Here is a 13427-nt window from a genome sequence, read left to right on the forward strand (position 1 = left end):
TTCTTGCCACAGCTCGCATTGATGTGCCATCCTGGATGAGCTGCACTACCTGAGCCACTTGTGTAGGTTGTAGACTCCGTCTCATGCTACCACTAGAGTGAAAGCACCGCCAGCATTCAAAAGTGACCAAAACATCAGCCAGGAAGCATAGGAACTGAGAAGTGGTCTGTGGTCCCCACCTGCAGAACCACTCCTTTATTGGGGGTGTCTTGCTAATTGCCTATAATTTCCACCTGTTGTCTATTCCATTTGCACAACAGCATCTGAAATGTATTGTCAATCAGTGTTGCTTCCTAAGTGTACAGTTTGATTTCACAGAAGTGTGATTGACTTGGAGTTATATTGTGTTGTTTAAGTGTTCCCTTAATTTTTTTGAGCAGTGTATAAAACTGTTTTATGTAGACATCATATCTGGGATACTGAAAGAGATTGCCCAGGCTAACATTACGACAAATAAAATTACATTTAATTGAGGAGTGAAATCACAAGTCCTTTTTGAGTTCTCCTCTCCCACACATTCTACTGACTAACTCTGTAGTCTACAGTGTCGGCATAGGTTCGAATCCGGCCTACGGTCCTATGACACAACCTCTATCTTTCCCAGTGTCATCCTCTTTCTATCTATCTGTTCAATCATTTTTAATTCATTTTTTTCAAAACAAACAAACTCTATCCTCACCCTGGTAAGTCATCTGGAAACCCGGCTTGTTCTGGGAATAGTCGCTGTGGAAGAAGAGGCTAGTCTGGTGGGTGGTGCTGAACAGGGACTTGGGGACGTGTGGTCCACTGAACCTGTCAATCACTGTGCCCGTCTCCAGCGTTCCACTCCGAATCTCCAGGTAGTCATGGATTGCCTCCGTGGAAAAATTGAGGAACTGCAGGTGGATTCCTGAAAAAAACAACAGGTGGATTAAAAACACACTGGTCAGTCCATGAGTTTCTGTAATAAAGAATAGACCATGATCTTACTCATCTACCCATTACTTTAGAAGGTGGGTTAATCCCAGAACTAACTGAAGCAGAACACTGTACCTCTACCACAACAACCATCACAAGAGATTACAGGTTAGTTGACTGAGAGCAGATGCTCATTGGTACATAAGAAGAGTTGCAAAGGAGAGGAGCAACTAGATGTCATAATATATTCAAGCTACCATAAAGGAGAATGATGTACCGGTAATGAGGTTAATAATAATAATGATAATAATAATGATATATGTCATTTAGCAGACGTTTTTATCTAAAGTGACTTACAGTCATGTGTTTCCATGCCTGTGCTATTTAGGCCTATAAATCAAACATCATTACCCCTACATTTGGACCCTAGTGCATTAGCGTTAAAGGGTTTTTCAACTGTCCCCACAGGAGAACCCTTTGAAGAACCCTTTTTGGTTCCAGGTAGAACCCTTTCCACAGAAGGTTCTGTATTGAAGCCTAAAGAGTTCTATCTGGACAGCAAAGATGGGGACAGCAAAGAATCCTTTTGGAATCCTTTTTTCTAAGAGTGTATTCTATGTACTTAGCCTACTGCTTGTAAACCATGATGCTGTTCTCAGTTGACTGGAAGACTGTTTAAGCATTTACATCACTGTTGGTGTTCCCTGGTTCCATGTCTCTGCTCTTTATGCCTATAAATCAAGCATAATTCCTTCTACAGCTCCTAACATACATGAGTCTGAAACTTCACTGCTATATCTAGGGCCACTTCCCCACTAGCTGTGTTTTAACTGAAACAAGACATACACTTCCTTGTATGACAATGTGCGACTGTGGCTTGTCCACGGCGGCAGCGAGGTGATGTACCAAAGCCAATAGTTAGTTTGACAGTGTGTGTGTGTGTGCGTGTGTGTGCTTAGCCACAATGACTGTCAGTGTGTTCCCGTACCGAAGCCGATGGGTAGTATGACAGTCCAGGTGCAGTCTAATCCACTGGGGTAGTTTCCAGGAAATCCAGGGCTCAGGATGACACCGCTGACATCAGTCATGGACACACCACACTGGGCTGTGGAGACAATCCCACTCAGACAGGTTAAAGAATGAATCATAGAATAACATACAAATAGAATAATATTTTTTAGACTAGAGTAGAGTATAATAAAATAACTACTTTATTAGTCCATCAGAGTCAAACATTTTAAACTTAAATTATTTCATGTTCTTATGTGTATCTATAGCTGCAGCCTTATAAAAGCAGAAAGGTTTGTCTTGATTTACACCTCTAGACATTATGAATGGGTATCGATGCCACCAGCTGTCCTAGATTAGTACATTAGTATTGACATCCCTTCCTTTTGTCATGATGTTGGCCTCTTTGAGTACAGGGAGGACAGTTGACCCCCTCCCCCCTTTGCACCATCCCCCAACCTACCTTCCCCCACCCAGGCCCTGTGTGAAAGGGTTGTAAAAACTCTAAGAGGAGAATCTCTTGCCACATGGCCCATAGAGAGACACAGGAAATTCTTCCAACTCACAGAATTGGGGAGCCAAGCGACATTTGTGTTCTGGAGAAGATATGGAAGATTGGTGAAGAATCCAGCTACGAACTGGTCCGCTTGGTACAATTTTGTGATACTCAGAAGAGACAATATAGCCATATTACCATAAAACGGTTTATATAATAGCCTCAGTGATGAGAATTGCATCCACATGGTTGTATAGAATGTATTAATAAGGATAAAGCTTTTGTAATACATTGAGATGCTATGTACTGATGTTAATGTGATGGAGTTGTATTCCTGTACCAAGCTTAACTCAGTCATCGGCACGCCCCCAGGGACACAGACAGGACCAGGCGTCATGTTCTATGTTCACTATAAAACCCCCCCTGACTTACTAGTCTAACAGACCCGGCCTCCACTCCATTGAGAGTTGGCCAATAGGTTTGACCATCCAAGTACTCTACTGAAAGTGAACTATACCACGTGGTTAACTTTTAGACTATTGATACCGACAGAATAAGAACAAGTCTTTGATATTAATTATTAGTCTGCAGCTAAGTAAATTATATCATTGAACGCGAAGACCAACGAAACATCCATTCTATGACGACATTAATGAATGTCGCTTTGAAAGATCCATTCTAACCGAGAGAGAGAGAGAGAGAGAGAGAGAGAGAGAGAGAGAGAGAGAGAGAACGCGGACAAAACTCTCCAACCGAACGACGCTCCAACAAGGATCCCGACGACACACTGAGCGTAAATATATATTGATTGAAATTGTTCCCGAATGAGTGAGCGTTCAATTGTCAATTGTTAATATTAATGAACTCTGTGTACCTTCTCAGCTGCCCTTTATGACCCATTGTTAACAAGACACCAGCCATGCCTGTGTTAGCCCACTAGGGCACATTACTCTACCAATTCTTTGTGACGATAATTACTGTTTGTATACTTTCTGTGAATTAATTAGTTTAGTAAATAAATGATTTTAAGACAATTGATGTATGGATGACTCTTAGTAAAGACTGGGTTCGTGCAGATACAACAATTTACGATGTTTGGAATGAGACTGGACGCGAGGTAAAATACACCATTTAAACCAGAAGATAATCGGCCTATACTATAATAGAATATAATATATAATGTTATAATATAGGAAAGTTATATTAGGAAAATTATAACTTTATAATCTGAATATTTTCCTTGGTGCCCCGATCTCCTAGTTAATTACAATTAAACGATTAATCAGTTTAATCGCGTGATAATAATTACAGGGAGTTAATTGATAAACATGTCTTCAGTTTAATGGTACCCCAAAGACACGACACTTTCCAACTGTGTATTGTAGCATCAGTGCTTCAGATCAACTCACTCCTTTACAGATACACTCTTAGAAAAAAAGGAACCTAAAAGAGTTTCAAATGGGTTCTTCGGTGTCCCCACAGGAGAACCCTTTGAAGAACCCTTTTTGGTTCCAGGTAGAACCCTTTTGAGTGGCATGTAGAACCCTTTCCAGAGAATGTTCTACATAGAACCCAAAAGAGTTCTACCTGGAACAAAAAAGTGTTCTCCTATGGGGACAGCCGAAGAACCCCTTTGAACCCCCTTTTTTTCTCAGTGTGTACTAGCATAGCCTCTTTCTCTCTAAGCAGGTCAGCCAGTGTGAGGTAAGTCTTAAACTGCAATATATTTAAAAATAAATATTTGATACAGATTGCCAGGATAGAGCAGCTCCTGTGATCGTGACAGACACACTAACAGTTAAAATGTATGAATACCTTATCTACCCCATGTCTCGTTGCATTACTTGTGTTAAATAGGCTCCCTATCATTGAGTCAGAAGGAGAGGTATCGGTATCCTCAGCTTTGATCCTGGATAAAGAGTCGCCTATTGAAATGGTAACACAGCCCTTGTTAAAGCTGCAATACGTAACTTTTTGGGTGACCTGACCAAATTCACATAATTATAGATCTGTCATTCTCATTGAACGCAAGTCTAAGAAGTGGTAGATATGTTCTATTTGCACTATTTCTACTCTTCCCTTTCTTCAGCTTAGTTTTTGCGTCTTTTACTTTCGGTTTTGTAGACCAGCTTCAAACAGCGGTTTAGATGGTACAACAATTCTTTACTCTAGGGTTTGTTGTGTCACATAAACTTAAATTAGGAGCACTAATAGAATTTTAGCAACCAGGAAATGGTGGCGCGATTTCTGCATATTTCCCCTTTAAGTGAAAAGAATAGCCTTTTGTGTGCTAAAAGGCACAAACCTGCTCCCTACCTTTAGTTATGGTGTGAGAGCTTTAGAAAGCAAATGTACAAAAACTCAATGATTTGGGATCTTTCAGAAAATGTGGCTCCACAGATGTAGACATTTTTTCCCCACCACTTAGGAGAGTCCAAGTTATTGTCTCTTCTTCACAACTATTGTGTGTCAGGAAAAAAGGTAATTATGTTAAATAAAGTGAGAATAAAATTAAGATTAAACGATTACGGGCAAGATTAAACAACGTCAAAAACTGTTTAAACCCATCCGACGTGAAAGGTTATAAGTGAGTTGAGCCGACTGTAAATAAAGAGTTAAGTCGACTGTAAATGAAGAGTTGAGCCGACTGTAAATAAAGAGTTGAGCCGACTGTAAATAAAGAGTTGAGCCGACTGTAAATAAAGAGTTGAGCCGACTGTAAATAAAGAGTTGAGCCGACTGTGAAGATCACCACTTTATTTTAAGAATGTGAAATGTGAGAATAATAGTAGAGATAATGATTTATTTCAGCTTTTATTTCTTTCATCACATTCCCAGTGGGTCAGAAGTTTACATACACTCAATTAGTATTTGGTAGCATTGCCTTTAAATTGTTTAACTTGTGTCAAACGTTTCAGGTAGCCTTCCACAAGCTTCCCACAATAAATTGGGTGAATTTTGGCCCATTCCTCCTGACAGAGGTGGTGTAACTGATTCAGGTTTGTAGGCCTCCTTGCTCGCACGTGCTTTTTCAGATCTGCCCACACATTTTCTATAGGGTTGAGGTCAGGGCTTTGTGATGGCCACTCCAATACCTTGACTTTGTTGTCCTTAAGCCATTTTGCCACGACTTTGGAAGTATGCTTGGGGTCATTGTCCATTTGGAAGACCCATTTGCGACCAAGCTTTAACTTCCTGACTGATGTCTTGAGATGTTGCTTCAATATATCCACATAATTTTCCTGCCTCATGATGCCATCTATTTTGTGAAGTGCACCAGTCCCTCCTGCAGCAAAGCACCCCCACAACATGATGCTGCCACCACTGTGCTTCACAGTTGGGATGGTGTTCTTCGGCTTGCAAGCTTCCCCATTTTTCCTCCAACATAAGGATGGTCATTATGGCCAAACAGTTCTATTTTTGTTTCATCAAACCAGAGGACATTTCTCCAAAAGTACGATCTTTGTCCCCATGTGCAGTTGCAAACCGTAGTCAGGCTTTTTTATGGCGGTTTTGGAGCAGTGGCTTCTTCCTTGCTGAGCGGCCTTTCAGGTTATGTCGATATAGAACTCGTTTTACTGTGAATATAGATACTTTTGTACCTGTTTCCTCCAGCATCTTCACAAGGTCCTTTGCTGTTGTTCTGGGATTGTTTTGCACTTTTCGCACCAAAGTACATTCATCTCTAGGAGACAGAACGCGTCTCGTGCCTGAGCGGTATGACAGCTGCGTGGTCCCATGGTGTTTATACTTGGGTACTATTGTTTGTACAGATGAATGTGGTACCTTCAGGTGTTTGGAAATTGCTCCCAATGTAACGTTCGTCGCCTGGTGACGAGGAAGCGGACCAAAACGCAGCTGGGAGCGAACACATGTTTATTCAACACACTGGAATTAACCATGTACACAAAAATCAAGAAAAATGCAGATACGTTACGGGCTCAAACAAAGAGACAACACCCCACAAACAGCGTGGGGAAAACAGCAACTTAAATGTGATCCCAATCAGAGACAATTAGCGACAGCTGTCTCTGATTGGGAATCGACAGAACCCAACATAGAAATAAACCCACCTAGAGCCTACACAAGGCTAAAACGTAAACCAAACACAAACCAATGAAAAATACCTAACATGACACACCCTGACCCAATATACCCGAGTTCACCTGGTCAGGGCGTGACAGAACCCCCCCCCCCCAACGGTGCGTACTCCCGGCGCACCAAACTTAAGTCTATTAGGGGGGGGGGGGACCCGGGTGGGCGCTTCACCCTCGGTGGAGGCTCTGGCCCCGGGCGTGTTCTCTACCCCGCCTTCACCTTAACCCTACCCCTCTGGCCCGGACTGGACCACTGTGGAGCGGCATGCTCAGGCTCCGGAGCGGAGCCGTCGACCGGAACAGGATTGGGGACACGCACCACTAACCTGGTGCGGGGAGCAGGGACGGGCCGGACAGGACTGGGGACACGCACCACTGACTTGGTGCGGGGAGCAGGGACGGGCCGGACAGGACTGGGGACACGCACCACTGACTTGGTGCGGGGAGCAGGAACGGGCCGGACAGGACTGGGGACACGCACCACTAACCTGGTGCGGGGAGCAGGAACGGGCCGGACAGGACTGGGGACATGCACCACTAACCTGGTGCGGGGAGCAGGGACGGGCCGGACAGGACTGGGGACACGCACCACTGACTTGGTGCGGGGAGCAGGGACGGGCCGGACAGGACTGGGGACACGCACCACTAACCTGGTGCGGGGAGCAGGGACGGGCCGGACAGGACTGGGGACACGCACCACTAACCTGGTGCGGGGAGCAGGAACGGGCCGGACAGGACTGGGGACACGCACCACTAACCTGGTGCGGGGAGCAGGGACGGGCCGGACAGGACTGGGGACACGCACCACTGACTTGGTGCGGGGAGCAGGGACGGGCTGGACAGGACTGGGGACACGCACCACTGACTTGGTGCGGGGAGCAGGGACGGGCCGGACAGGACTGGGGACACGCACCACCAACCTGGTGCGGGGAGCAGGGACGGGCCAGACAGGACTGTGAACACGTACTGGTGACCTGAAGCGTGGAGCCGGTTTAGCCACTCGTCCTGGCTGGATGCCCATCCTATCACGGCATGTGCTGGGCATGTCCACCGGACGCACCGGGCTGTGCGGGCGCACTGGCAACACAGCGCGCAACTCCGCATACCATGGCTTGGTGCGGGGAGCAGGGACGGGCCGGGCAGGACTGTGGACACGCACCACTAGCCTGGTGCGGGGAGCAGGGACGGGCCAGACAGGACTGTGAACACGTACTGGTGACCTGAAGCGTGGAGCCGGTTTAGCCACTCGTCCTGGCTGGATGCCCATCCTAGCACGGCATGTGCTGGGCATGTCCACCGGACGCACCGGGCTGTGCGGGCGCACTGGCGACACAGCGCGCAACTCCGCATACCATGGTTCCTCCTCCAGATCTTCCCTCTGCAGGTCCTCAATCAACTGCCTCATCATCTTCGTCTCTTCCTCCGCCATCATCCCCCACGAGAGCAGTGGTCTGGGCTCTTCCTCTGCCCTTCCGGACCACCCCATTAGCCCCCCCCAAAAAAATTATTGGGGGTGTTTTCCGGGCCTCCTCGACCGCCGCCTGCGACTCCGTCTACCGGCTGGCTTTACCTCCTCGACCTGGGAATCCTTCCGCCAGGGTCCTTTCCCCGACATGATCTCCTCCCAGGTCCAGAACTCCTTCCCCTCGTGAGCCCATCTCTCGCGCTCCTTTTCCTCCCGCTGCTTGGTCCTGGTTCGGTGGGGTGTTCTGTAACGTTCGTCGCCTGGTGACGAGGAAGCGGACCAAAACGCAGCTGGGAGCGAACACATGTTTATTCAACACACTGGAATTAACCATGTACACAAAAATCAAGAAAAATGCAGATACGTTACGTGCTCAAACAAAGAGACAACACCCCACAAACAGCGTGGGGAAAACAGCAACTTAAATGTGATCCCAATCAGAGACAATTAGCGACAGCTGTCTCTGATTGGGAATCGACAGAACCCAACATAGAAATAAACCCACCTAGAGCCTACACAAGGCTAAAACGTAAACCAAACACAAACCAATGAAAAATACCTAACATGACACACCCTGACCCAATATACCCGAGTTCACCTGGTCAGGGCGTGACACCCAAGGATGAACCAGATTTTTTTTCTTGGCTGATTTCTTTTGATTTTCCCATGATGTCAAGCAAAGAGGCACTGAGTTTGAAGGTAGGCCTTGAAATACATCCACAGGTACACCTCCAATTGACTCAAATTATGTCAATTAGCCTATCAGAAGCTTCTAAAGCCATGACATCCTTTTCTAGAATTTTCCAAGCTGTTTAAAGGCACATTCAACTTAGTGTATGTAAACTTCTGACCCACTGGAATTGTGATACAGTGAATTATAAGTGAAATAATCTGTCTGTAAACAATTGTTGTAAAAAGTACTTGTGTCATGCACAAAGTAGATGTCCTAACCGACTTGCCAAAACTATAGTTTGTTAACAAGAAATTTGTGGAGTGGTTGAAAAATGAGTTTTAATGACTCCAACCTAAGTGTATGTAAACTTCCGACTTCAACTGTATATTTACAGTGTATATTTACATATATATACATATATATATATGCATGATATATATATGTGTAAAACATACATTTTTTATGAAAAATGTCTCCAAATGAACTGCCAGGGCCCACATATTAAAAGTATTGCAAAAAAGTATTTTAGAAAAGTTTTACATACATATATATACATAAAAAGTATTTTAGAAAGGTTTTACACACACATATACATATACATATATATATACATATACATATATATATATATACATATACATATACATATACATATACATATATATATACATATACATATACATATATATATATATATATACATATATACATATATATATACATATATATATATACATATATATATACACATATATATATACATATATATATACACATATATATATACATATATATATATATATACATATATATATATATACATATATATATATACATATATATATATATATATATACATACATACATACATATATTTCAAAAAAAAGTATTTTAGAAAACGTTTATATATATATATATATATATATGTATATGTATGTATGTAAAAGTTTTCTAAAATACTTTTTTGCAATATTCTTTAGATGCGGGCCCTGGCAGTTCATTTGGGGACATTTTTCATCAAAAAATGTCTGTAAACAGGTGGACTGTCAAATATCAGCTTTGGTTGTTCGGGATATACAGCTGACCTGAGATGAAACAGTTGTCCCCGAGACCAACAGCCAACTCTGAAAATGTTGAAGTTGTACTTTTTATGCTGGGTATCGAGCCTCTATGACAGTCACACATTTACATTACAGAGTAACTGAACTCACTGCAATTCTCTATGAGAGGTTTATACATACTGATGTCACAGCAACGTTATCAACATACCAAGACAGAGTGGGACTGGGTAGTTCCATCTCCGGACTGGTCCTGGCATACAGGTTATATGGGCATTACCCTGGTGAAGAAAAATAGGTATTAATAAACAAGCATTATGTTGTTATGTCGCATATTCCCTAGTAATCGATGCTTTGGGACATTAGAACATTGAACAACATTTAAAATAGCGACTAAGATAAACAGACAGAGATATTAGATCAAATGAACAGGGATAGATATAGATATGGAGAAAAATATAGATATAGATAGAGATATGGATTAAAATACAGAGATATAGATAGATAGAGGTATGGATAAAATATAGAGATATAGATAGAGGTATGGGTAAAATATAGCGATATAGATAGATAGAGGTATGGATAAAATATAGAGATATAGATAGAGGTATGGATAAAATATAGAGATATAGATAGATAGAGATATGGATAAAATATAGAGATATAGATAGATAGAGGTATGGGTAAAATATAGAGATATAGATAGAGGTATGGGTCAAATATAGAGATATAGATAGATAGAGGTATGGATAAAATATAGAGATATAGATAGATAGAGCTAAGGAGTAAAACAAAAATTGATATAGAGATGTATTTATTTATTTTATATAACTTTATTTAAAAAGGGAGTCACATTGAGATAATCATCTACTTTACAAGAGCCCTGTATACATTACAATAAAAACAGCTTCATAAAACATACACATATATGTTTATCAAACAATAGAATTCAGCACACAATAATAAAATAAACATATTTAATAAAAACAACCACATTCAACTACATAAAGGTCGTCAATCAATCATGGACACTGCCTGAATGGCACCAGCACATGTAACTGCAGTGAACTCTGCGATAATTCCACACTGGAGCAAACTAGAGCACACTAGAGCACACTAGAGCACACTAGAGCACACTAGAGCAAACTAGAGCACACTAGAGCACACTAGAGCACACTAGAGCAAACTAGAGCACACTAGAGCACACTAGAGCACACTAGAGCACACTAGAGCACACTAGAGCACACTAGAGCAAACTAGAGCACACTAGAGCACACTAGAGCACACTAGAGCAAACTAGTGCACACTAGAGCACACTAGAGCACACTAGAGCAAACTAGAGCACACTAGAGCACACTAGAGCAAACTAGAGCACACTAGAGCAAACTAGAGCACACTAGAGCACACTAGAGCACACTAGAGCACACTAGAGCACACTAGAGCAAACTAGAGCACACTAGAGCACACTAGAGGACACTAGAGCAAACTAGAGCACACTAGAGCACACTAGAGCACACTAGAGCACACAAGAGCACACTAGAGCAACAACAACAAAAAATATGCAGAATTTCCCAAATATGTGGAGACTGAAAGGATCTCTAGTGTTATCCATTCATGAGAATGGGTTTTAATTAATGAAGTTAAAGATGGAGAGAATGGATGAGAAGGATCTCATACCTGCAGAGAGAACGATCTCTTACCTGCAGAGAAAATGATCTCTTACCTGTAGAGAGCATGATCTCTTACCTGCAGAGAAAATTATCTCTTACCTGCAGAGAGAATGATGCAGAGAGTATGATCTCTTACCTGGGTACAGAATGATCTCTTACCTGCAGATAGAATGATCTCTTACCTGCAGAGAGAATGATCTCTTACCTGCAGAGAGAATGATCTCTTATCTGCAGAGAGAAGGATCTCTTACCTGCAGAGAGAATGATCTCTTACCTGCAGAGAGAATGATCTCTTACCTGCAGAGAGAATGATCTCTTACCTGCAGAGAGTAGCCTTTTTCACACTGGAACAGCACCACGTCTCCAACCATGAAGCGCTCTCCAACCCTGATGCCATAGTTGGGGGTCTGTGGCTCTGGACAGGACTCCAGACCTATAGCTGTGGAGAATGGGAAAGAGAATTTAAACACGGCAGTTGTTGTCACAATGTGGCAGACACACACACACACACACACACACACACACACACACACACACACACACCCACACACACACACACACACACACACGCATACGCACACGCACACATACCCACACACACCCACACACACGCACACACACACCACACACACACACACACACACACACACACACACACACACACACACACACACACACACACACACACACACACACACACGCACACATACCCACACACACCCACACACACACACACACACACACACACACACACACCCACACACACCCACACACACACACACACACACACACACACACACACACACACACACACACACACACACACACACACACACACCACACAGACACACACACACGCACACACACGCACACACACCCACACACACCCACACACACACACACACACACACACACACACACACACACACACACACACACACCACACACACACACACACGCACACGCACACATACCCACACACACACACACACACACACACACACACACACACACACACACACACACACACACACACACACACACACACACACACACACGCACACGCACACATACCCCCACACACACACACACACACACACACACACACACACACGCACACACGCACACACGCACACACGCACACACGCACGCACGCACGCACGCACGCACGCACGCATACGCACGCATACCCACGCACACGCATCATAAAGCCATGTAATGACAGACCACCTGTGTACTCCAGATGGAAGCCAGCAGCAGACACACTGATGTCTGAACTGAAACTCAGGTACAGGTTGTTGGATGTGCTGTTGAGCAACTGAGGGATGGTGGTGCCTTGGAAGACAGAGAGAGAGAGAGAGAGAGAGAGAGAGAGAGAGAGAGAGAGAAAGCATAAGACAAGAGTTATCAATTATCCTGTTGTCCTTCCATAAATACACATTTTCCCACAAAGAGAAATCATTGTGGGAAATCAGTCAATTAGTGGTTGAAGGGCACACAGTATGAACAGGTGGTTGATTTGTGAATCATCCATTTGCTTGTGTTTCATACCCTTCAGACAATACCCTCCATGGTAATGTGCTGGACATGGACATGAAATGCCAAAAATGCTAATATCAGGCATATTGTGTTCCATTATTTTTGGATTGAAGACAGTGGCCAGGTAAACAAAACCAAAGCATGGATTGCTGTCTCTTATCTTGTCCATAGAAAAGTGGAATTGCCTTGGGGGTACGAACAAAGGATCCAATTCAGGAAAGTGGAAATGCTGGTGAGTTATCGCCGCTCTAATATCCAAAAGTTATTTCCGGTTGTCTGAAATAATGCAAAGGACGTTCTGAGCTAATAAGGTGAGAAATAACACCAAAAAATATCTAAATATTGTAAAGTTGCTTAGGAGCCAGGAATAGGGCGACCACGTCTATCTGCGCCATCTTGAAAAAAATATATAGTGTCCCCATCCAGCTGGGTTCTCAGTACATCGCAGAGACAGGAATAAATAACTTGTATATAATAAAAGAAAGTGTATATTTCATGATAAACTACACATGATGTGAGTGTGG

At 43.3% G+C, this 13427-nt stretch overlaps 1 protein-coding gene across 2 annotated transcripts in view; it reads right to left on the reverse strand.

Moving 5' to 3' along the window:
- The window catches only part of LOC106588997 (CUB and sushi domain-containing protein 3), a 347202-nt gene that overhangs the window by 137032 nt on the left and 196743 nt on the right, over positions 1–13427 (reverse strand). For both annotated transcript variants that reach the window (XM_045709277.2, XM_014178612.3), the window contains exons 30-34: positions 12595–12699; positions 11685–11803; positions 9906–9975; positions 1886–2002; positions 680–889 (exon numbers count right to left, since the gene is read on the reverse strand). In XM_045709277.2, the coding sequence (XP_045565233.2) occupies positions 680–889; positions 1886–2002; positions 9906–9975; positions 11685–11803; positions 12595–12699 (621 nt within the window). The remainder of the gene's footprint in view (positions 1–679; positions 890–1885; positions 2003–9905; positions 9976–11684; positions 11804–12594; positions 12700–13427) is intronic.

Source organism: Salmo salar, chromosome 27 (genome assembly GCF_965601325.2).
Source record: "Salmo salar chromosome 27, fSalSal1, whole genome shotgun sequence".
Lineage (NCBI taxonomy): Eukaryota > Metazoa > Chordata > Actinopteri > Salmoniformes > Salmonidae > Salmo > Salmo salar.